This window comes from Leuciscus leuciscus (assembly GCF_965113295.1).
Source record: "Leuciscus leuciscus genome assembly, chromosome: 15".
NCBI classification, from domain to species: domain Eukaryota; kingdom Metazoa; phylum Chordata; class Actinopteri; order Cypriniformes; family Leuciscidae; genus Leuciscus; species Leuciscus leuciscus.
The window spans coordinates 33,976,054-34,002,751 of record NC_138739.1 but is presented as its reverse complement, the minus strand read 5'-3'; the positions used below and the strand labels follow the sequence as shown (position 1 = coordinate 34,002,751).

The window sequence follows — 26,698 nt, the reverse complement described above, 5'->3', positions numbered from 1 at the left end:
AAAGAGAGTTAATGTGCATTTTGGACATTTTCTTCCATTTTCTCAAACATTTGTTAAAGCCTCAGTTGTCATGTTGAACCTCACTCTACAATGGTGGACTTGATATCCATTAGTCACACATTCATTTTATAACACAATGGAGACATTCCCTCTCATCTCTAACGATTGAAGACCACACAATCATAACATTAATAATAAAATGAAAGATAAATGAATAATTGTAAAAAAAAACATTACAACGGTTAAACAATACAAATGTATGTCTTTCTATAGCACAGGTTGCTATTTAAAAACTCAAATAAGATCACTGTAACACGGGGTGTTCAGAATAAACAGGGAGAGCAGGATATGTTTATTGACAAAACTAATAGAGAACAAAGAAACATACATAAAATCAACAAAACAATTAATAAACAATAAAAAGATGCCCATAAGGACAACAACCAACAATGAACACAAGAAACACTATACACAGAGGGGTTAAGGGTTTCACAAAACAAACATGGGGACAATCAAGACTAAATCAACAAGAAAACTACAAAGAACTACAAACATGGCACCAAGAACAGGAAACAAGAACAAAACAGGGCAAAATACAAACTAAAAGTCCATGAACAAAAAAACACAGGGAACAAAACAGGGAACGTTACAATCATTCAGTGTATCAGAGCTCCTCTGCTGGCCATTCCTGATAGATCAGAGTTTCATGTCACAATCATACAGAAAACAGTGGGAAATGTCTGATTTGATGGGCATTGACGTATTTGTAAAACCAGTTATAAGTGCCAACATTTTTTTAATTTGTTAGGGGATAAATCTTATCCCCTAACCCTAAACCTACCCCAAAAACTACCCATTACAGAAAACTTTCTGTATTTTTACTCTATTAATATGATTTAGCTGTTTTCATTCAAAAAAAAAAAAAAAAAAAATTGTTAAAGAATATAATGTTTTTTTTTATATAAGACACTAAACACTTCAATAACACTTAAAATATCCCAGTGAATATTGAAGATCAATTAAATTGTCACTGACGTATTCATTAAGGTTCTTGGCTTCTGTCATACATGTACAGTATAGTCTACATGTTAGTATTTTCACAAAAAGAAAAATATGACAAAAGTTTTGCATGGCAAAGGGTGATTGATATTGATTTGATTAAGTTAATAGAGGTTACTTTTTTTTCTTTTACACATCCTTACAGTTGTTATGTCCGTGACGTAATGCTGTTATACTTTGGTTCTGTTGTTGTTCCTGCTGTCTCCTTTTCCTTGGTCCTGGATGTAATGGGAGGCTGTTGATGGATCCCGGATTATAAATTCCCCCAGAATTCCTCTGGAGGGAGCTCTCTGCCTCTTTGTTTGCTCTTGAGTCTTGACTGACTGTATTGTGCTGTGTGTTAGATGGTGGAAATGTAATGCGACAGATTGTGATTTCTGTGCTCTCTTTTTTGTTTAACATAGTGCTTTTGGCCACTTTTGGTACAGTGTGATCTTTATGTCTATAACATCCTATTGATCCTATCTGTAACTTCTAAATTATTTGGGAAGCCGTATGGGGTGAGTGCCTTCCTTGTTTGTTTTGTAGGCCAAAAGGCCATCACTTTTTCTCCTGTTTATTGGTCAGATAAGGAGATGGGGTATATACTGTATGATTTGTTTGACTCGTAGGGAAGTTAGTTTATTTTAGTGGGAAAAGTTAGTTTCTGTTTGTTTATTGTTTTGGCATTAGCTCACCCCTGAACATTTTAGCTTCCAAACTATTTTAGTTTCTTTTTAGAAAAATAAATTGTTTAAAGAATTTAAAGAATAAATTCAAAAGAATAACGCTTTAAAAAAAAAATAAAAAAAAATAAAAAGGATAACTAAGAAGTCTTGTTTTTGTCATTTATGTCACTCCCTGACCGGGGACCTTAACAAGTAACTTGTTAACCATCTCACTTTTTTCACAAGTGTCTAAAACTCTCCACACACTGTAGTTTAGCAGGTATTTCTCCATGCATCTCGCCACAGTTCTTATAGAGTCACAGATTTAAACTGTTATTTTCTGATCTCACACACACATTGCTGCTGTCAGTGTGTCTCAATACACTGTCTATTTATCGTCACTGCCAAGAATGCAGAGCTTCCAGTGACGTCCTCAATCTGACCTGCAGAGAAAGAAAGAAACAAGATTCAGACAGCATTTTCATGAAATTTATATTGATTAATTTTCATTGTTATTATGTTAATATTTGTCTTTAGTTTGACAATAATATTCATCCATGCAAAAGCAGAGTATTTGTATTATGTATTACAGCATTGTTGTATTGTGTTTTTTGTATTATATGGACACAATGCTAATTGAAGCCTGTTCTCAGAGTGATCAGTCGGGTTGTTAGATAAATATGTGTCTAATTTAGTTTGCAGAGGTGTGTCACATGATGCCCGTGTTTAATGTTTTACATTCACTAAGGCTTGGTGTTAGTTGTAACAACTAGCCCTAACAGCCTCGGGGCTAGTTGTAATACTTGTTTTAAATACTTCCACACATGCTAGCATGACGAAACTTAGTGTATTTACTAGTTGCCATATCAACACTTTTTAGAGAAAAAATTGCGCCAAAATTCAGAAATCTTTGGATGATATCACTGAACATTTAACCATAGTAAAAGTAAATTTCTTACTTATGTTAATTTTTCATCTCTATTTTTGGTGTTTATTTTAACCTCTTAAGGCCCAAGCTGTTTTTTTACATGCATTTTTTATTTCTCTTTGCTATTTGGGCTTATTGGAACCTAATTAGAATAAAAACTAAGTATCATCTTTTGATATGATGTACTTTTAGAGAAAAATGATGGCCACATACGTGGACTCATGGTCCGAACTTCCATAAAACACAATAAAGTCACCTTTGTGTAATAGAATGAAAAACTCTTTATTTCAGCTTGAACACAGCAGTTTTTTTCCTGACTGTTTTTTAATATGGAGGAACCAAGGAACATGGACTACAGGAACAACAGAACATCGTGTGTGTGTGTGTGTGTGTGTGTGTTTGTGTGTGTGTGTGTGTGTGTGTGTGTGTGTGTGTGTGTGTGTGTGTGTGTGTGTGTGTGTGTGTGTGTGTGTGAGTGTGAGTGTGTGTGTGTGTGTGTGTGAGTGTGTGTGTGTGTGTGTGTGTGTGTGTGAGTGAGTGTGTGTGAGAGAGTGAGTGTCCTCCTCCTCTCCTTGGCCTCACGCTTCCTCCTCCTCTCCGCAAACTACAGGAACAACAGAACATCATCTGAGTGTGTGTGTGTGAGAGAGAGAGTGAGTGAGTGAGTGAGTGAGTGAGTGAGTGAGTGAGTGAGTGAGTGAGTGTGTGTGTGTGTGTGTGTGTGTGTGTGTGTGTGTGTGTGTGTGTGTGTGTGTGTGTGTGTGTGTGTGTGTGTGTGTGTGTGTGTGTGTGTTAGTGTGAGTGTTATTGTTATTCATTTCATTGGGACCATGTACAGCTTTTTAGCTGCATCAGAGCTTGCTTTTTCCCATTTTATGTGTGTGCATGTTTACTAGCATATTAGCTGTTTTGAGGAGGTTCAGTCCATAAGTACACGTATGTGTACATCATGTTTAGCGACCTACAAAGTTGCTAGTTTTACACTTTTTTTTTTTTAATTTGCATGTCATGACAAATATACAAGGCTTTTATAAATATCTAAATCAGAATAAGCCATGAAATATAACAGAACTTCTTACCTGGTCGACGTTTGTGTATGGAGCTACCACTTGCATCTTCCCTTGTGTTCGCCGCCATTTTGAATTTTGACCGTAGTGTGTTTTTAATTTCTGACACCACCAGATGGCAGTGTAAGTACCCCCATGCATGTCCATACCACACCAATTCAGCAGTGAACACAATTGTGGACATAAGAGCTAAAATGTGCTGTCCACGTATGTGGCCACTAGGCCCTAAGAGGTTTTAAATGAGACAAATCTGATATTATTTTAATCTCCAATATGTTAGACAGAAGACACTAGCCGCGTTTAAATCCCAGTTGCGCAGATGGGGTACATTGTAACACTGCGTTAGAATGAGCCCCTATTATAACTATTTTATTATATAGCCTACTTTTATGAATTCTATTGAGAAAACATGAGAAAAAGGTGAATAAAGACTGAGAGTCAATGTTCAGAAATTATTCATTATTATTATGTTTTGAACTATGTTGTATAGCTGTGTTTTTTCCGGTGTGTTCGTTGTTAAACTCAAAAAATATTTTAGTTTTAATTATTAAAAAATGCCATTATTTAATATGAAAAAGTTAATAATTGTATTTTATTGAGACTTGTGTACGTTTGTCTTGTATATGTTTTTATTAGATCAGATAACATTTTAAGCTGTCATATGTTATGTTACAATGTGCCCCTCACATGTTCCAATGAACCCCACCTATGGGGCATGTTGTCACATTTCACTTCCATTCTTTCGGGGTATATCAAGAAAAAAGTATATACTGTATTAATAAAACAAAACCACATAATTGTACAAGACGTGTGAAATTAATGTGGGAAAAAATAAATACTCTGAACCCTAAGTAGGTTTAGTTTACATTAGGGCTGTAACGATTCCTCGATTAAAGTCGAGTAGGGGAGACTGGGGACGGTTGTAACACGGGGCTAGTTGTTACACTACCAATTCCACCAATCAGGGATAAGATAGGAGTCATGTGACAGTTTCAGTTTCCTCAGGATTTTTACGATCGCACACGGAGGTTCAAGTCTGAGTTGCAATCTCTCCTGAAGCTACAGCAGAAAATCTAATTCTGAGGCAAGAAAGTAAAAAAACATAACAAGATAATATTTTGTTTAGTACTTCTACCGTTGTAGATAATGTTGTATGAGTTATATCAGGTCAAACTGTAGTTTCTATAGTAAAGAATGGTGTATCAACCTCCTACTAATTCCAAAGCACCATGCTAATACAGCTAGTTAAACAATAGTGACAGTGGCGGGGTAGGTTACACACACACACACACACACACACACACACACACACACACACACACACACACACACACACACACACACACACACACACACACACACACACACACACACACACACACACACCCATATGAATGTGCATGTACAGACATGCACACACAAACGCACACTTGTGCATGCACAAACACACAAAATATGCACATACACTCCGCATATTCACACATATTTTATTGTTGCAGCCATTCATTTAAAATAAAAATGTTGTTAATAAAAACCCTTCGTTTTTGTGCATTTTGTCTACCTGTTACAACTTACCCCAGTATGTGTGTGTGTAACAAAGGACCACCTTGTATTCATGATCACCTCACAAAGTCTGTGATATATTTGAAGAAATTTAAATTGTTGCCATTTGTAGTAGACAAATATGGGTACTTTGCCTAAAAGTTTCAGACATGTAGCTTAAAAAAAAAAAAAGGGTTGTTTTAGGTGCTGAAGAAAAAAGTGTTACAACCACTCCCCGGAAATTGCAGTGGCTGTTGCATTTCTATCGTACAGAAGGGACCAAATATTAAAGATTAAGTTGACATTTGAATTAAGCTTTCCTGTAGCTCAAACAGTAGAGCGTTGGTGCTTGCAACGCCAAGGTCATGGGTATGATTCCCAGGGAAAGTAAAAACTGATAAGAATGTAAATGTGTACCTTGAAATGCAATGTAAGTCGCTTTGGATAAAAGCGTCTGCCAAATGCATAAATGTTTGTTAGTTATCATATATTTTACATGCTGTATTTTAACAGCGTTGTTCAATAAAACCCATATGATTACTTTGATACTTTTTTGAACCAATAATTATTGCTTGTTATTATATATTTGGGTAACACTTTACAATAAGGCTCATTAGTTAACATTAATGTATTAACCAACATGAACTAACAATGAACAATAGCTAACTGTAACATTTGTTCATACAAATACAGCTGTTCATTGCTTGTTCATGTTAGTTCAATACATTAATGTTAACAAATACAACATGAACTAAGATTAATAAATGCTGTAGAAGTATTGTTCATTCTTAGTAGGCCCATGTTAACTAAGGTAGTTAAAGGTATAGCGGAGGATTTTTTACTTCCGGGTGGATCACCTATACTATTGGTCCTCCTAATTGTCAATCATTCTGGTGAATCAATCAAACTTATTCAAAAAGTGGAGAGGGCGGGTCTTATCTAAAATTCGGAAAGATCCTCCACTATACCTTTAACTAATGTTAACTAATGAACCATATTGTAAAGTGTTACCTATTTGTATTTAAGTCATTTTAAAGGCTGTTGTTCACTTGGATCTATTTTTATTACCACCATTTTTTTATCCGATTACTCGATTAATCGATGGAATAATCAGTAGAATACTCGATTACTAAAATAATCGATAGCTACAGCGCTAGTTTACATAAACTGAGAAAGTCAAAAAGCGTTAGGTTGTGCCCCACTCTACCCTAACCATAGCGACAGTGGCCAAAGTGATATCAAAGATGGCGACGTCCATAAAACTGAAAGGTCTTGTTTGACACGACAGAGTCCAATTGAGTCACAAGTTCATCCATCAAATGTTCATTAACTGACAGTAGCTTCAAACATGAGCCAGGCGCCTTTAATCATTGCACTCGCGTAAATAACCGCACTGTTTGGGAACGCAACCGTATTAAGAACTCAAATACAGGACAGACAACCGTATTCTGCTGTGTGAACGTGGCCATAAACACTCTGAATCAGATTTGGGTAAATGATGTGCATTTTTATTATGAACAAACATAAAATCATGTGTAAATTAAACAAAACATTTAACAATAGCAAACAAAACAATGCATTGTCTAAGTGAAGAGAAAACATTTTACTTTTCATTAAGTGAAATTAAGAATAGATGGATGGATGGAGTTGAAATATAGCCTATCATGTTATTTATCATTACGATGTGCCGATAATCACAGACATTTTAGGATTCAGGTTTTCAGATGAATTGCCATTTCAACGTTTATTTCAGTGAACTGTGTCAGTTAGCCCTAATTTTTTTTCTTTTTCTGTTTCGGTGAATAATTTTCTTTACACTATCAGTTGGAAACTAACTCCGAACAAAGAGTGACAGACAGAGAGAGCTTACACACACACACACACACACACACATCACACACACACACACACACACACACACACACACACACACACACACACACACACACACACACACACACACACACACACACACACACACACACACACACACACACACACACACGTACACATACCGATCAATAGGCAAGCTGATGCTGAGGATACAGATATAAGAGCTAGGATTCACAAACCTGCGAGTCTTATAGTTTAATATAACAATACATTTTCATATCTGCAGATTAACTAAACCACTGGGTGGTCAAATGTCACATGCAACATTTAAACAATGTTTTTTTTTCTGTTAGTCATGTAAATTGAAAGAAGTTTCTATAAAACAAGCTTGGTAGAGAGAAATGAAGGGGGGGGAAAGTGGTCATACTGTTGATCCAGGCTGGCACACTTAAATTTCATTGAAAAGTTTATTTCAAGAGGCATTCAAATCAAGTTTATTTCAAGTACCTATACTCAGTGGTAGATGAAGTACACAAATCAAGTAGCCTATTCAGTAAAAGTGCAGGTAAACTATTACTCTAGTAAAAGTAGAAATGTACTGATTTTTAAAGTAAAAAGTATGAGCAATACATGTTTATTTGGTCATTTTAAATACTTATATACTTTTACATTAATTTTATATTACATATTTTATATAAACCTACTGCTCAAAATACCTGGAGGAGGGGGAATTGCTGGGTCTATCATCATTATTATGAATTATTATGAATTGTCAGTAGCCAGCACTAGTCACTAAGGAAGATAGTGAATGCAGATACAAAATGAGTGTATGTAATGAGTGTGTTGACAAACAATAAAAACAGATTTCACATAGGGCTAAACGCATAACATTTTAAAATGAACGCAATGCAAACAAACTAGTTCCCTTTCAAAAGCTTCTCTCATTGGAATGCGTGCTTGTGTGTGTGTGTGTGTGTGTGTGTGTGTGTGTGTGTGTTTCATGTCATCTTTTTGTAGTATTTTGATGTTCTTTGCTACTCTTAGTATTTATGATCTGCACAAGCTTTGTCATTGAATGTACAGGGTTACAACCAAAATAATATGTTCATGGCATATAGGAGAGAATGTTACAGTAGATAGTCTTTATTGAAGGCCCCAATACAATGGGTTTTTTTTTCATCTTACCCAAGTACATTGTTTGTGCATTACTCCTCAAATCATAGCAAGCTTTTAGAGACCAACATTCATATACTATTTTATAGGCTCAAACTGATCCTCAAAGTAGAAACAGAATATAATGTATATTGATTTAAAAAAATAAAGACATGCAACAAAAAGGGCAGAGCAGAGAGAATTGTAATAAAGAATACACAGTTAAACTAAATCATCAAGTTAAGCAAATACAATACACTCTTTTGCTAAGAATTCCCAGATGAAAAAAAAGCTGGTGAGGGATATATGTAGTGGAATGTGCTGATGAATCTCCAGCACTGGTTTCCTGTAGAATCACTTCTGACCACTGGATGTAGGGTTGCATGTTGAGTTAAGGTGACGATGTTTTGTCTTTTGCAAAGTCACCTAAAATTGCATACAAACATATGAACAAGGATCATTGTGGGAAATTCACTTTGGATGTGTATAATGTAAACAACAACAACAATATAATGTCTGTTCAAATAAATCAATCAATCTCTAATTTTAAGGTTTCATCTACTAAAGGGAATGTACAAACTGATATTAACATACCAACAACTGCACATACTCCTCCTCTAACTGAATAATGAGAGAGAGAGAGACATAATTTCAGACGAAACATTTAAAATTATGGTATTCCCAAATTAGATATTTTTGGATGATATATTATCTTACCCAGAGGAGGAACAGGAACAGGTGCAGCCATACAAGCACTTCCAGTGGCTGAGACAAATCAAACACACAATTATTTGTTACTATCGACTTCGGTACTGAAATTTAGAAAATGTGACGATACCAGCATTTCCCTCTATCATTTTGAGCGCCGCTGTTGAGCGGATTCTTAAACATCTCTGATTGGCCATTGCGTTCACGCGCTCAACATGTCTCTGATTGGCTACAATGATCAATGCGTCAAAAACATGTTGTCTTCAGCGAGCGCTTACACAGCCTAATAACATCCGCTCATAAACGGATTTGTGTTTTAAAAATTTCAGTGTACCTTAATTGGTACCTAAGTCTGTACTTTCGACAACACTAAGATCAGGCCATAGAAAGACTTAGGGATGCATTCTCATAGATAAAACTTTTTGTGTGAATGAATATGCATCTCTCCAGGACATTTTGCCTCATTTATCAATCTAACGTAGACATGAGAACAGATCAGAGCGCAGAAATCATCTTACGATATGGTTCACATGTGATTTATGAAACATTCGTTTGCCACCAATCTTATCACAGGAATGATCATAAATTCGATGGCTGAAAACAATCATCATTTAAATATCACGCCCCAAAGTAATCTTTAAGAATGCAACCTACCATATCACAATGAAATTCAGCATTAAAACTATATACTTTTACTCTAAGATGCAAGATCACCTATAAGACAACATTAGACAATCTGTTCATTATAGAGGTTCACAAAAGTTATTTTATATTAGAGCTTACCTCCTCCAACGAAAGTTGAAATTGTTCCAGTGTTATTACAAACTAAAAAAATAAATAAAAATTAGCATGTAACAGCATTACACTCAAATGAACTTGCAAAAGAAACTTAGAGACACTTACTGAAGGATTTCTCATTTGTGTTTCCCTGTGTTCCCGTGTTGGAAGAAAAGCCGCTTGTGAAAAAAGACATGCTTGCAACTTCAGCTTGTATCGATAAAACCGACTGAGCGCTAGCAGGAAAGAGACTGTGTAAATACTCATAAGAAATGAAACCAAAACCAAACAACAGAAAGGTGGAGCGATCATTTTAATCCCAACCCACCTTATTCATCCACTTTAAGAAGCTCTGAAAGCATTTTGTTAGAGTATACTATTTATATAATAACAATAATATAACAAGTAATGTTGACCATTGCTAACAATTAGCTTTCATACTAAAATAAAGACTTTAATAATGTTCCATTGTGTTCCAATGTTGACAAAGATATCTTTTGTGAAAGAAAACATGCCTGCAGCTTCAGCTTGTATTGATAAAACAGATTGTACTATTCATAGTTTTCAGTCACGTGACCTGTGCGGCGGCCTGGAGGGCAAAACAATGGGCCAACATGGCGGCTTACAATGGCCTCTCCATAGAGATGCAGCACAAGCCGATCAATCTTCGTCCTGTTTCAAGACACAAATATTTGGATCACCTCTCAACAGAAGAAAAACTATAATACGAACACAAACTACAACTTTTGCAACATAATACATTTATCTAATCTTGTTTTCCAATGTCAGGTCAATTATTCCTACATTTTAAACGACCCCACACTGACTTGTCAGATTTTGCCACTGCACCTGTATGGCAGGTTTAGGAGAGGTGTGTTCACATGTGTCATACTCTACACTTGGCTAGCAGCTGTGAACAAACTGAGTGGCTTGTTTTTACAAAGATTTCACATTTTTGCAAGCTTGGTTTGTTTTGGCTTGTGTCACTCACTGAGATATGAAGTGGTACATCCAAACTCATCTCGAATGCAGCAATGAGTTTTCGAACAAGAATAATATACCTGTCACTCCACTAGAGTTTGCTATTGAGTTTTTCTTTGTAATACAAATATGTTTTATTTGGTCATCACAGCTTTGATAAAGATATCAATATTTTTTTGAAAATGTTCTTACACAAATACAAATTTCAGGGTGTTAAGCCCTACTTTTTCATTTTATGTAAGGAACCAAAATCCTACCTGGACACTCTCCTTACATCCAGCAACTCCAAAGCCCTTAAAACTGTCTTACTGTATGACATTCTCATTTGTATGATATTTTCCTGATTTTGTATCCTGTAATTGTATTCTCATTTAGAATACAATGGTTCTATAGGGCAATGGTTCACTGCCATTCTCTCTCTAGGCAATGGTTATATACTTTGGTTATATTATATATTGGGCAATCACTTATTTGATTTAGATTTTATAAAAACTTTTCTGGTAACACCTATAGTCATGGGTTTGATTCCCACTTATTCTTCACCCAACTTAATGCCTTTAATTCACCTTAAGACTAGGAAACTTATGCGTTTGGCAGTTCTCTTACATGACCACAGCATTTTGGGGGACTGTAAACGCAAGCCTATGAAAATGGGTTTCAAAGTGCAAGTTTTTGAAAACGATGCCGTTATTGTCTCAGTGAAAACTACAAAAACACAAATCTGTGAAAACGGTAACGTCATGCACATGCATTTTAAGTGTTTAGTCTATAAGCATGCGCGTTTGGCGTCAGAATTTGTATGTGCACAGGCACATAGTCTTTCTTTACAAAGTGACATCGCCAACTACTGGCCTGATTTAATAGTGACTATTGTTGCTAATTAATAGCAACATAATAGTGATTTTTCGTTTTTGGGGATCCGTGTAAACACACACAACATTGTCGTCTATACAAAGAAAACACTTTTCCATTTTTTGTACATCGTTGTCGTGTATACATACCCGACAACCCTTATTTGTTTTTTTCTTTGTATCATTGTTTCCTTTTCTGTTTTCTTTGTTTGCATGTGTTACTATTCATTGTTTGATTAATGCATCTCACCTGTTTCTTGTTTCCTCTCCTTGCTAACCTTGATATATAGAGAGCTTGTTTTCAGTTATTCTTTGCTGATGACTTATATTAAATTATATTCAAAACAAGTCTTATTTTCATACTCAGCTTTGTTTCTCAAATAAACAGATCTTACTTAAGGAGACAAAAATACTGTGTTTGATATGCGTGGTGGTAAAGTTTAGGGAAGTGTTCAGAATGCTTATTATTGAAAAAATTACAGGCTAGAATAATCATCTTATTAAAGGGACATTTAAGGCACTAAACACTTTCAAGACATTTTATTAGGACATTTAACACTTCAAATATCCCAGTGAACATTGAAGATCAATCTGTTACAGATGTATTTATTAAATAAGGTTCTTGGCTTCTGTCATACCCAGTTCATGTAAATATACAGTACTGTACATGTTAGTATTTATACACAAACATACACACAAAATTAAAACTATGACAAAGCTGTTTTAATGTGATCAATATAGATTTGATTTTAAAAGAGAAATATATTATGGCATTGTTGTTCACTTTACATAATTTTTCACAAGTGTCTAAAACTCTCCACACACTGTAGTTTAGCAGGTATTTCTCCATGCATCTCGCCACAGTTCTTAAACTGTCACTGATTTAAACTCATTCATTTAAATAAGCATGATGTATCTATTGTCTAATGCCCATCTAGGTGGCATGCATAATATCAAAATATAGAACTGTAAAAGCAGGCTGTGTAGTTGACATGGAGATAAGACGTCGGAGCTCAAAAATGTGATTTCTCCTGTCCAACAACAACCAGACTGTTATTTGCGGCGTGACGATCGAGTCTGTCCCAAAAATACCCCTCAATGCGCCCTCGTGGACTCGAGCCAAGGGCCCTATAGGTCTGCACTACATGACGTCACCAAAGTGTAAACTCTGAGGAAGTCCACAAGTCCGGAGTGTGCCATTTGGGACAGGGCCTATGAAGCTGTGGACTTGGTCATCGCGGATGTAAAGAGGAGATTGGATCAAGATGGTATGAAAACAGCAGCTCTCAGCGAAAATGGTGCTTGTTAAGGCAGCCAACAAGGAACAAATAGAGGATATAGATTCCCTTCACTTTCCCTTGAACTTTGACAAAGCGTGACTGGAAATTTGGCTGAAAATTATGGGAGACATCTGCAGTGATTCACCCAAGACAGTAAATGACATCGCAAAAGCCATGTCTTCACAAACCACATCCACAAACAAGGGCTCTTTTAAAAGAAGTTGAAAACCTCATCAAACTCTGCCTAAGAGCCATATCATACACCAGGTGCAATGCGGCGGCAGCCACGATGTAAGTGTTTTTTGCTAGTTTCAGCCCGACGCAGTTATCATTTTCACGTCCTGCGCCACATTGTTTAAATACATTTTTTATTTTAAATGCATTTGTGCGCCCAAAGTGGGCGGAGCCGACCGCCGTGTATATATCGTGGCAGCGTGTCACCGCGCGTCACTCCCGTATAACTGAATATGGCCAAACCACAGTATACTATAAAACACAGACAAATTCACTTCTATTAAACAAAGAAATTCCACTTTTATTAAAAAAAGTATCTTTTGAAGTACAAAAGTACCAAAAATGTAACAACGTGTCATTTCTATGTGGACCGCAAACACTGTAATTGGGAGATGGTCCTCACTGCAGAACACAAAATCCAGGGGGAGGAGTTGGATCCAGATCCAACTCCCCCCACCTTACATATACCTAAACCTACCCATCTCCACCCCCTGATCCCTAAACCCACCCCTAAACCTACCAATCTCCACCTCTTAGATGTGGATCCAACCCCGCCCCCTGGATCTTGTGGTCTCCATTGAGGTGCTACTGGTAATTGGTCTGCTTGAACCCCTCCCTCAGGTAAAAAAATAAAAAAATAAAAAATCTGTGAATTATAAATGATCTGTTCTTCGATATGTAACAACTCAAGCTGCAACAAAAGTCGCCGTCTATTTGCCTCCATCACTGCTGCTGCTTCTTCAACAACATACACAACAAGCTGCTTCTTCTTTGGCATTTGCCTTGATACTGTGGGTTACACCATCAACATGCCCGTGGACACTGCCTACTAGTGGTCAGCATGTGTAATTGCACGTCGATGCGGACAACAACCCAGAAGTATAGATGAAAACCGATGCGTAGCCTAACGGCGTAGGTCCAATGCAGAAGTATATATCAGCCTTTATGCACCCCCCACCTCAGCACCCCTGCTCAAAATACGTTCCCACGGCTATGGGCGGAGCCTGGATCCAGACAACACCCTCCAAACCCACACAACACACCACATGAGTGTCAGGATCACCAAACTAAGAACAAGACCAACACATATGACCGGAGCCTGACATTACAACTGTACATGCAGCACTATATGAGAAATTACTGTACATCATTTGAAGGCATGTTCCAAATCATTGGCAATTTGTTAAAAATAATGTTAAATTGCTTTTATGCTGTGCATAAGTGACTAGATGATGTGGAGGTTGGACAATAATTTTGAGAATTTCAATTGTGTTCTGAGAAATTTACCAAAGCAACTGAGAAAAACTGTAACGTGATCAAATATAAAAACATGCTTAAAGGTATAGTTCACCCAATGAAAATTGTGTCATCATTTACTCATCCTCAAGTTGTTCCAACCCTGTATGAGTTTCTTTCTCCTGTATAATTGTGATATTGTGAAGAATGTCAGTAACCAAACAGTTGATGGATCCCATTGACTTATTATTATTTATTTATTTTCTACTATGGAAGTAAATGGGGTCCATCAACTGTTTGATTACAACATTCTTTAATATGTCTATCCCTTTAAGTTTATTAATAAAGTGGTGATGGCAATAAGGGCATTAGATGTTGAAAAAAGTGTGGTCAGGGTGAGTTTGACTTTGACTTCCTCTGCTTGAGGTGGGAAGGTTATTTGTCTTCCTGTCTTTTGCTTCAGAGCTGCAGTAGATTCACCTTAATGTTGTGTGGAGAGAAGCAGAATCATATTGAGGTGTTTTAATCAAGACAACATGAAGATCATTCAGCTTCAGCTCTGTGAGTTTATTATATGTTATGGCTATATATACAGGCTTTGTAAACTTATTCAAATTAAATAAATAAAAATAAGTTATGTGTCAGGGTTTTATGTGGGTAATCTTTTTTTATTTATTTTTTTATCTTATAGATGTGTTAATCTGTTGTCGAGCCGCAGTCTCAGATCAACTCACTGATTTGGGATCAAATGTGACCATAAACTGTGATCTTGATGAAAATGAGGTTTATTGGATTTTACTGAAAACACCAGATCCTCCAACAGTGATTCTACGATCATTCCTACCACCAAAATCACCTTTTTACTTGAATAATGCATTCAGTAAGAAATATTCTGTGATATTTAAACACCGTCTGGTTATTAATAATGTGACTTCTGATGAATTAGGAGTTTATTACTGTATGAAAACAGGCACACCTCCAAAACTCAGCAACAGCACCAGACTGCACTTCACCGGTGAGTTCATTTACTTTTTCAGTGATCAAAACATACTGATGATCACTGCTTACATACTTGCCATTATACATTTTTAGATATGAATAATTATATCAATAAGTAACAATATATTATCATAATTCTCAGTGCTTTAAATCTTTAGCCATTGCACATTGCACAAAAGTTGTTTACTGTAAGAGACTGGACACTTTCTTTACAGAATCAACTCAACTAACTGAGTGTTACAATCATACAAGTGAGTGTCACAATCAGACAGCGGTGGAGTTTATTGATCAGAATCAGACACAATGGCAGATTATTATCATCATATCTGCTGTGATGAACGGGCTTCTGCTCATTGTGCTGATCGGTGAGATATTACTCTTATTGTTTTAAAAATGATACACAGTATCAGTACACTGTTAAATACACAGTAGTGCAAAAAAAGCAATAATGCTGTTCTCTAAATCATATATTTTTGTACATATGTTAGTAATGTCAAAGTAAGCTTCTGTTGTTCAAATTAATAATATTTATTACCCATTCATATTTATTATCAACTGTATAAATACTGCTACAAATGCACTGCTGGTTAAACTCTAACTGTATTTTGTTGCCTTGTACTGTAACATAAGCAATGACAATAAAGTTGAATCTAATCTAATCTAAATAGGCAGCTTAAGTTTTTAATTACTCTGTTTAGCCAACGTGATCTCATGAGAATACGTGTGTAATTTTACGTAAAGTGCAATTCTACCATACGTACATTTACTTACGTTTTATACACACAGAAACGTATAATACTGACGTATTCACGGCACTAAAACGTAAAATATTTACGTATTAGCAGCACAAAAACGTAAATTATTTACGTATGAACAACTCTACCGACGTACATATTTGTACGTATTCTTATTTATGCATATTAAAATCTTGGCATTAATGTTTTGACTCTATTGCATTCAAATGTCTTATCAATTACGTTCTCTTACGAGAGGTACTCTCGTACTGCGTAATATCTTACGCTAGGGGAAATCTCTTTTCCGCGAGATACTGAAGCCAAAAAATTATCCTTAATTTTGAAATAATGTAAAACGCGTTGCGGCAGCATGCAGACATAGGCGAGACAGCTTGCGCGCCTATTGGCTGCCCTGCGGCAACTGCAGCAGCCTATCGAAAAGGCCCTATCGTGACGTCATCACCAATGGGGGCGCTTCGCGCCCCATACGTCACGTCCCGCCGAAACGGGCGTGGCCTGGGGCTATAAATATAGCATCGAAAGGCTAGCTTACCGATTTTTCATCTCTTCAGCGGAGCTCACGCATCGCTGGATCCAGAGAGAAGAAGCCGCGCCGTGGAAACAGCATTTCAGCGGGACGAGTTCGGTACCTGGAGTCGCTGGCCGCGCCGCCTTCAACCACCGTTCCTGCTACGCTATCCGGCGTTATATCCTTTCATTGCATTGTGTGTGTTCGCCGCCGCGACTCACACTCCCTTTCTAAAAGAGCAGAGCGTCTTTTTCAAGATGTCTCGTCCATCCTGTGGCTCGTGCCGAGCCCCACTCAGCGACGGGGACCGCCATGTCATCTGCGTTTCCTGCCTGGGTGAAGGACATGCGGCTCTAGCGCTCGCTGACGGCGGATGCCCTCACTGCGAGCTTATGCCTATGGCGACTCTGAGGACTCGCATGGCAACTTTCCACGAGCCTGCACCCCCCGCTTCGACGCCGCGCCGTAAAAAGCGCCGTGCTCAGCGGATCCCTGAGCCTCCCACCGAGAAAAGCTCGCCGGTGCGCCTGCCAGCTTCGCCGTCTGCTTCTCTCGAGTCTCTCACTCCCGGACAGTGGCCGCCGCTGGCCGCCGCTTCCGCCGGAGATGACAAGGAAGAAGCGGCAGTTTTCGAGGAGGACAACTGCTCTATCCTGGCTTCGGACAGCGAGGATTGGGCGAGCTCTGTGGACCTCGCCCCTTCTTCTGCCCGCGAGTCGTCAGGAAAACGGGCCAGCATTGAAGCTGAGCTGATGCGTCTGCTCACACAGGCCACAGAGAGCCTCGGCCTCGAGTGGTCCGCGCCCGCCGAGCCTACACGCAACCGTCTGGACGGCTGTTTTCTGCAAGGGGACCGCGTTTCCACGCCCTCAAGACCCGCCCCGTTTCTTCCTGAGCTTCATGAAGAACTGGCAAAGTCTTGGAGCGCCCCTTTTTCAGCCAGGCTACGTTCCTCTGCTTCGGCGGCATTCTCCGTGGTGGACGGTGCCAAAGACAGAGGATACCTCGCTCTCCCTCTAGTGGAGGAGGCGGTAGCAGCCCATCTTTGCCCGCCCTCTGCTGGACGGCGGACTAAGACGGCGCTACCTTCAAAAGCCTGCCGCGCTACTTCCACCCTGCACAGTCGCGCTTACACCGCCGCTGGGCAGGCTGCATCAGCGCTACACACTATGGCCACTCTCCAGATCTTCCAAGCTAACCTTCTCCGAAAGCTGGACGAGGAAGGCACGGAAGCAATCAACGTGGCGGATTTAAGGAGCGCTACGGACCTCGCACTCCGCGCTACGAAATCCGCTGCACAGGCCATAGGGCGGAACATGGCCTCTCTCACCGTTGCTGAGAGACACCTCTGGCTGACGCTTTCAGAAATGCCGGACTCGGAGCGCTCTGTGTTCCTCGACGCCCCCGTTTCTGCTACTGGCCTCTTTGGATCGTCCGTCAAAGATTTCGCGGACAGATTCGCTGAGGTACAAAAGACGTCGCAGGCCATGAAGCACTTTTTGCCAAAGCGCTCTAGCTCCGCATCAGGCCGCTCTAAACAGCCGTCTGCTCGCAGCTCGCAGCCACCGCCCCCCGCCGCCGCTTCACAGCGTCGACAGGCCCGGGACCAGAGACCACGCTCTCGCTCTGCCGGCCGCCGCCCCCCACAGCGTGGGACTCGGCCGAAGGTTGAGATGAAGCCCGAGGCCTCAAAGTCTTCCTAGCCAGCTTAGGAAAACGACGGTGTTCAAGCCCCGCTGCGGCCGGGTTTCCACCAAAACTTCCCGCTCGTCCAGTTCCATTACATGCGACTGTTCCAGTGTACTCTGCAGTAAACAAGTCGGTTGCATTACCCGCTTGCCTGTACACAAACGCCGTTTTCACGGCGACCCAGATAAATCCTGTAAAGAGCGTATTTTCTGGTATTCCGGCCACGGCCGACGGTGTTATGAGTGTAGTAAAAATGCCCACTGCCCAGTGCCCATTCCTACACACAGACACAGCCCGCCCCACAGGGCTCGCGCACATAAAATCGACTCATGTCGATTGCGCACAGAATGTAGTGAACGTGCCCACGTCCCAGTGCCCACAAACACTACACGCTGCATGTCTCTTGGTTTCTGTAAAAACGAAACCAACACACATACAACCGACTCAGGTCGATGGTGTTTTCAGTGCAAATGTGCCCGCTGTCCTGCGCCCACATTCACTCACAGACATGACGAATCCCTCGGTTTCCCCCACGCTCGCCGTCTCTCAGCTACCTGCCGTGAGAGAGCCGAGCGCGGGCGAACCGCCCGCTGTGATCAAAACACTCCCCGCCTCGAGCGCTGCAAATGCGGTGTCTATAATACAGCATACCGAAGCTCCCCGGTCGCCACTATGTCACGACCAGAGCTCCAATCTCATTCAACCCTTAGCTATGCACGCACATGCGTGGGCAAAGCTTCCCGGTGTATCAGAATGGGTGCTGAACATTATAAAAAGAGGCTATTCGCTACAGTTCGCTCGACGTCCCCGCCGTTGTGCGGTGCGAGTCGAAACCACGGTAGAAAAGGAAGTAGCAAGTGTACTTCGTACCGAAATTGCGAAACTGTTGAGCAAAGGGGCAATAGAGCCTTTATCTCAAGCTCAGAGCGAAGGGGGGCTATACAGCAGATATTTTCTGGTTCCGAAAAAAGACGGGGGTCTCAGACCCATTCTAGATCTAAGACAACTGAACGTAGCGCTTTCAAAACGCAGGTTCAGAATGCTCACAACCAAGAAAATCCTCGCGCAAATTCGCCACGGGGACTGGTTTGTGTCAATAGATCTGAAAGACGCGTATTTCCAAATACAAATAGCGTCACGTCACAGGCGATTTTTGAGATTCGCCTTCGAGGGCCAGGCTTATCAATACACAGTCCTACCGTTTGGCCTGTCCCTAGCACCCCGTACATTCACGAAGTGCATGGACGCAGCCCTCGCTCCCCTGAAACTTCGGGGAATGCGAGTTTTGAACTACTTGGACGATTGGCTGGTTCTAGCTCAGTCACATACGGAGCTCATAGAACACAGAACCATTTTACTCGAACATCTCGAGAATCTGGGTCTCAAAGTCAACTGGGCGAAAAGTTCACTGTCTCCCAGTCAGAGAGTATCTTTTCTGGGCACAGAACTGGACTCGCTGTCAATGACAGCTCAAATATCGCTACAGCGCAGATTGACTATTCAGCGCATGACAGAAACCTTCCGCCGCGGCACTATAGTCCCGCTAAAGAAGTTTCAAAGGATGCTCGGTCTCATGGCAGCAGCATCCACAGTTCTCCAGCTGGGTCTGCTTCGCATGCGCCCACTGCAGTTCTGGCTACAAGCGCGAGTACCGCGTCGAGCATGGACTTCAGGTCTCTTTCGTCTCAAGGTCGATCAGGAATGCGTCTCAGCACTGATACCCTGGAGAGCGACCGACTGGTACCAGTCAGGTGTAAGCCTGGGGACTTCCTCGAGTGTGAAGGTGGTGTCCACGGACGCCTCCACCTCGGGATGGGGAGCACTGCTCGAGGGCAGACCGTTTTTCGGCCAGTGGTCAGAACGGGAAAAGCTTCTGCACATAAACTGCCTGGAAATGATGGCAGTCGACAACGCGCTGAGGCGCTTTCGTCCCCAAATAGCAGGACACCACGTCTTGGTCCGCTCGGACAACATGTCAGTGGTAGCCTACATAAATCGCCAGGGAGGCATCACATCCCGAAACCTATACAGGTTAGCGAAACGACTCCTGGTATGGGCTCAGCACAATTTGCGCTCGCTCAGAGCAGCGCATGTGCCTGGCCACCTGAATGTGGGACCAGACAGACTGTCCAGGAACAATGTTCCAGCAGGAGAATGGTCACTGCATCCGCAGACAGTCCAACTGCTGTGGCAGACATTCGACAGAGCAAAGATAGACCTGTTTGCGTCTCAAGAAAACGCTCACTGCCCGGAATTTTTCTCAAAGAGCAGGGATGCGCTGGCCCACGTCTGGCCCCGCTGCCCGCTCTATGCCTTTCCCCCCATCACGCTCCTACCTCAGGTATTAGAGCGGATCAGGGAAAGCAGATGCTCAGTGTTACTGGTTGCTCCGTTCTGGAAGAACCAGGCTTGGTTCCCAGTTCTTATGCAGCTGACGAGCACTGCCCCATGGCCAATACCAGTGAGGAGGGACCTCCTCTCTCAAGCCAGGGGCTCGATCTGGCATCCTCGCCCGGAGCTTTGGTCCCTACATGCGTGGGCCATCAACGGGTACCCTCTGATATCCCAGAGGGAGTGTTAAACACGATCATGCAGGCTAGAGCTCCCTCTACGAGACGGCTCTATTCCTCAAAATGGTCAGTGTTCTCCAGCTGGTGCACAGCACGCGGCTTTTCACCCCTGGACTGTGGAGTGACGGAGGTTCTCTCCTTCCTACAAGAGCTACTGGATGAAGGCAGAGCCCCATCCACGCTCAAAGTCTATGTGGCGGCTATAGCAGCGTTTTCCAAACCAACGCTTGGTCAGTCACTAGGAAGGAACGATCTGGTCATTCGGTTCCTTAGAGGAGCTAAGAGGTTAAATCCTCCCAGACCTCCCTCAGTCCCCATATGGGACCTTTCTACGGTCTTGGAGGCCATGAAGGGTGCCCCATTTGAGCCTATCCAGTCAGTAGATATCAAACACTTGTCTTTCAAAACGGTGTTTCTTCTGGCTCTCGCTTCAGTGAAGCGCATAGGGGACTTACAAGCGCTCTCAGTGAGCGCGACGTGTATGGAGTTTGGGCCAAATGACTCGAAAGTCATACTCAAACCAAGGCACGGGTACGTCCCTAAATCCCTCAATACACCGTTCAGGGCCCAGGTAATTTCCCTGTCTGCCCTGCCGGTCTCTAACGAGGAGAAGGACGCCAGCTTCCTTTGCCCAGTCAGGGCGCTAAGGGCTTATGTGTCCCGCACGTCTGTTTTCAGACAGACGGAGCAGCTCTTTGTTTCACTCTACGGACGTTCTAAGGGACTCGCCGTTTCGAAACAGAGCCTATCCAGATGGATAGTCGATGCTATAGCGCTGGCTTACACCTCTAAGGGCTTGCAGTGCCCATTGGGTGTCAGAGCGCACTCCACGAGAGGCGTGGCCTCGTCGTGGGCTTGGTCTAGTGGGATTGCCTTGCAAGATATCTGTATGGCGGCAGGCTGGGCCTCCCCGTCTACATTTATAAGGTTTTATAACCTAGAGGTTCCCGCTCTGCAAGCTAAGCTGCTTTCAGTCTAGAAATCGGTACTGTCTGCCCCGAGTACGTCCGGCCCAGAATACCAAAATAGCGCGAGCAACGCTCGTTTAGATCGCGCAGCTCTATGGGCAATGTGTAAGACCCACTATATTCATCAGTCCAGGCCAGGGTCGCCCTGACTGAGTAAATACCATCACTATAACTGTTCTTATAGGATGCTGCATTACAGGAATGATGCTATTCTAGCCACTCTTCCTGGGCTCTCTGTGAGTCACTTATGATCATGTACTACATGAGCCCGGGCACCTGCCCTTGGGACTTTGGTGCTGGATCATAGCATGCACGGCGTTTTACACTGTTTCCCCTAGCGTAAGATATTACGCAGTACGAGAGTACCTCTCGTAAGAGAACGTACTCGGTTACTAACGTAACCTCGGTTCTCTCTAGAGAGGAAACGAGTACTGCGTATCTTGCCGTGCCTGCGCACGCTCCGGTTCGCTCCGGCGATGAAAAACCGGTAAGCTAGCCTTTCGATGCTATATTTATAGCCCCAGGCCACGCCCGTTTCGGCGGGACGTGACGTATGGGGCGCGAAGCGCCCCCATTGGTGATGACGTCACGATAGGGCCTTTTCGATAGGCTGCTGCAGTTGCCGCAGGGCAGCCAATAGGCGCGCAAGCTGTCTCGCCTATGTCTGCATGCTGCCGCAACGCGTTTTACATTATTTCAAAATTAAGGATAATTTTTTGGCTTCAGTATCTCGCGGAAAAGAGATTTCCCCTAGCGTAAGATATTACGCAGTACTCGTTTCCTCTCTAGAGAGAACCGAGGTTACGTTAGTAACCGAGTACGTTTTCAGTCGCATTTATTAAATGCAGTTTACTCAAGAAATAGGCAAGCAATAACAATTCGCTCTGTTCGTGCCTTCTGCTGCAAACTCGTTTCGGAGGATTAGCCTACATGCAGTTAAACAAGAATGCACTTTAAAACCTTAAAAATACCTTATTTAATCGTTTAACCATTTTGTAATATAGTTTATTTACAGTGAGACACAAAATGCGTTTTCTCCAATAGAACAATACTACACCAAAACCCAACATAAATTCATAAAAGACATCAATTTTATTAGCTTGATAATCCAAATCTTTAGAATCCATACGTTTACAAGAAAGAGATCCAAATTCAGTCCTTTATCCAGTAAGTGATCTTCATCTCCATTTCACAGGCTATCACAGCAGCGCAGTCCGTAACTGTCAAATCCCGCGCTCGTGATGAATTCAAATTCAAAAATTGCGCCCTCAAGAAGCGTTATGACATGTTTTACGGCAGTGATATCAAACGCTCATTGGCTCTCGCTACACATTGCGACATGCCGTATTTCAGTCGGTAAACTACATTTGAAATGGAGAAGCGCGCGCGCCTTCACAGAGCGAAGTCGGATTAACATTTTCATGGATTAAAGGTCCCGTTCTTCGTGATCCCATGTTTCAAACTTTAGTTAGTGTGTAATGTTGCTGTTAGAGCATAAATAATATCTGTAAAATTATAAAGCTCAAAGTTCAATGCCAAGCGAGATATTTTATTTAACAGAAGTCGCCTACATCGAACGGCCCGTTTGGACTACATGCCTCTACTTCCTTCTTTAATGACGTCAGTAGAACAGTTTTTAGACTAACCTCCAAATGCTCCCTCAACTCTACCGAAATTCGTTTATGTACTTGCGCACTTCTTATAACTTACTGTGTTTACTCAGCTCTTACGGTGATTTTCTGAAGTAAAACTGACGCTTCATCTTTTGTGTGATGTACAATAAACTTTATTAAACTCATCAGTATATGTTTGATCATCATTCGGACCTCATCCGAAACAGCAGACTTGTAGGCTATTAATAATGGATACATACAAGCAGATGACAAATACGTTTTAACCGTAATTAAACTACTAAACTATACCTGTTCCATCTCTATACAGCACTCTGACTCTGTAGGCATCATTGTCCGACTCGAAATATACACCGTTACTGAGAGTTTCTGATATTATCATCATTTCCGTGAGATGAGATTGTCCTCCTGAGAGACTGAGCGCGAGCTCATGAAGCTCCGCCCCCTGTGCCGTCCAGCAGCAGCTTATTTGCATTTAAAGGGCACACACTAATGGCGCTTTTCCACTACACAGTACCAGCTCGCCTCGGCTCGGCTCGACTCGACTCGGCTCTGTTTGGTTTTCCACTGTGTAAAATGGCGATTTTCCATTACCAGTACCAGCTCAACTCGACTCGACTCGACTCAGCTCGGCTCGGCTCGGCTCGCTTTTCGCTCCGTTTTCCATTGCAGATAGTACCTCCACAATAGTACCTGGTCGTCATAGCGACGCCGCAGGAAACTGCCGTGACTTAATCTTTTACGCGAGACGCGCGAGACACACCCGCTACCCAAACACACAGGACAATGGAGGAAATCGAGTGTATGCTGTTTTTGGATGTTTTTGTTTTTGTTTTTGCTGTTTTTATTCAGGATACTCCGTCTGGCGCGTGCAATGATGACGCAGGGAATAGTGACGATTCTCTCTGACCAATCAGCAGTCTGCTGTGTTTTCACGTCACATTTTAGTATCGCCTCAGCTCGCTCAGAACCGCGCCGGAGGTGGTACGAAAAAAAGTACCTGGAAGCAGGTACAGGTACAACTTTTACACAGTGGAAAACCAAACAGAGCCGAGTCGAGTCGAGCCGAGCCGAGCCGAGGCGAGCTGGTACTGTGTAGTGGAAAAGCGCCAAAAGTTGTACCTGTACCTGCTTCCAGGTACTTTTTTTCGTACCACCTCCGGCGCGTTTCTGAGCGAGCTGAGGCGATACTAAAATGTGACGTGAAAACACGGCAGACTGCTGATTGGTCAGAGAGAATCGTCACTATTCACTGCGTCATCATTGCACGCGCCAGACGGAGTATCCTGAATAAAAAACAGCAAAAACAAAAACATCCAAAAACAGCATACACTCGATTTCCTCCATTGTCCTGTGTGTGTGGGTAGCGGGTGTGTCTCGCGCGTCTCGCGTAAAAGATTAAGTCACGGCAGTTTCCTGCGGCGTCGCTATGACGACCAGGTACTATTGTGGAGGTACTATCTGCAATGGAAAACGGAGCGAAAAGCGAGCCGAGCCGAGCTGAGTCGAGTCGAGTCGAGTCGAGCTGGTACTGGTAATGGAAAAGCGCCATTCAACAGTGCGTTTTTCTGAGCCCCAAAAAATGACAATCTAAACATGCTGTAAAAAATTATCTGTTGGGTATTTTGAGCTGAAACTTCACATACACACTCTGGGGACATCAGAGACTTATTTTACATCTTGTGAAAATGGGCATAATACGGGACCTTTAATAACTTAAATTCTGCTCTGTACCTCATTCAAAACTATTATATACTGAAAGAGAGGACTGTGACTGCAACACATCGTCATGTGAACGACTTTTGGTACCGGTTTTGACATTTTCGCAATAAATAAATTATTGTGATACATATGTTGTTTTTCTTCATAATTGTAGCCTATGTAGTTTTAAGAAATTGTTATGGGTAGGTTTAGGGGTAGGAGTAGGATTAGCTGCTAAAAAAATCTTTTAATGCTATATTGTTAATAAAATTGCCATTTCCCTACACATCTCTGTACGTTTTATCCTTTTTATATTCAGTATAAAATGGGTAACGTTATGTTTAGGTTTGGGAGTAGGGTTAAGGGATCTTCCATTTATCTATAAAACGGTAAAAGGTAAATTATACAGATATCTTAATGATATGAAAGATTCGTAATTATTTAACGTTTTGTAGCTGTAAAAACGTAATAATGTTACATTTAATTGTTGCAGATACGTCCATATCATACGTTTCAGCATCTATGCAAACGTACAAAACGTACGTTTTCTATCTTTGAAAATTACGTATTAATACTACGTATTAACAATGAGACCAGGCTGGTTTAGCCTACCTTTGACTATTTGGGATTTGTATGTGTATGTGTCTCCATATATTTGTACAATTTAAGAAATAATAATATAAACATTAGTAAATATTGAATATGAATTTACTGTTTCATTCTTAGTTTTTGCTGCTGGAAAAACAGAAAAGTTGGACAAACACATTCACACTGATCTGCGGACACAAGTTATATATCAGCTTCAAGACCCAAACCAGCTGTAACGTAAGTTAACTAATATATATTTATTGCTTAATGTCTTTACTCTAAGTTTTAATTATTGATTTTAATTTTAATTAATTATAATAAAATAAATATTTATGATCCAACAAAATATTGTTCCTCTTTGTTTGTATTCATCTATATCAACTGCAGCTGAATGCTATCATTTTTTTCCTTGTTGCTCTTCCAGTTCACCGAAGTGGAAAGTATTCAGCAAGCAAACAGCATCTGTCTTTGACTATTATGTGCTTTAGTCAAGAATATAATATTTTATGGTGTATTATACTGTATGGGCACATTAATCTTGGCTACAAAAACTATTGAAAATGCGATTTGTAAACAGTCCATCTGTTATCGATCATATCAATGTGTAATTCTTTATCTTTTTCATTCAGGATTTGCATGTGTTTGCACCTACCAATAAATTAACAGGAAAAAAAAGTCTAAAGTGGGTTTATTTATTTATTTTAAAAAGCCTGGCATGAGTCACGCCTCTATTATTATTCATGTTCTATGGGTGAGATGTCTGCAAACCTGCTAGACCAATGATCTAATTACGTAAGGTTTTGTGAAATAAATATTATCAAAAAAGTTAAAAACAATTTAATGTCAAGTGACAAGAACTTTTTTAAATACTCTTCTATAGTCATCAGGGATAAAAGTACAGTGACACATTCATGACTATTTATTCATTTATATTTCATTTTGTTTTACTGTTACATTTAGCATAGGTTGCGTTCTTGTAGTGAAAGCAGGTCTT

The 26,698-nt window shown here is 40.9% G+C and overlaps 1 protein-coding gene and 2 long non-coding RNA genes across 4 annotated transcripts in view; 1 reads left to right on the top strand and 2 right to left on the bottom strand.

The window, feature by feature from the left end:
* Positions 1 to 1,842: 1,842 nt before the first annotated feature.
* Positions 1,843 to 26,698, bottom strand: part of LOC309475538 — a 104,759-nt gene continuing 79,903 nt past the window's right edge. Inside the window, exon 4 of the long non-coding RNA XR_014197704.1 lies at positions 1,843 to 2,046. This is a non-coding gene — a long non-coding RNA (uncharacterized lncRNA). The remainder of the gene's footprint in view (positions 2,047 to 26,698) is intronic.
* LOC309475025 lies at positions 8,204 to 9,991 on the bottom strand. Its single transcript, XR_014197471.1, has 5 exons — positions 9,840 to 9,991; positions 9,720 to 9,761; positions 8,946 to 8,993; positions 8,823 to 8,849; positions 8,204 to 8,654 (listed from the first exon to the last, which is right to left on the bottom strand). It is a non-coding gene; the product is annotated as an uncharacterized lncRNA (long non-coding RNA).
* Positions 14,627 to 26,698, top strand: part of LOC309475516 (uncharacterized protein) — a 115,656-nt gene continuing 103,584 nt past the window's right edge. The window contains exons 1-3 of one of the 2 annotated variants that reach the window (XM_082138341.1): positions 14,627 to 14,856; positions 14,987 to 15,310; positions 15,510 to 15,659. In XM_082138341.1, the coding sequence (XP_081994467.1) occupies positions 14,832 to 14,856; positions 14,987 to 15,310; positions 15,510 to 15,659 (499 nt within the window). In that variant the 5' untranslated portion in view covers positions 14,627 to 14,831. The remainder of the gene's footprint in view (positions 14,857 to 14,986; positions 15,311 to 15,509; positions 15,660 to 26,698) is intronic. The other variant, XM_082138340.1, reaches the window with a different exon arrangement.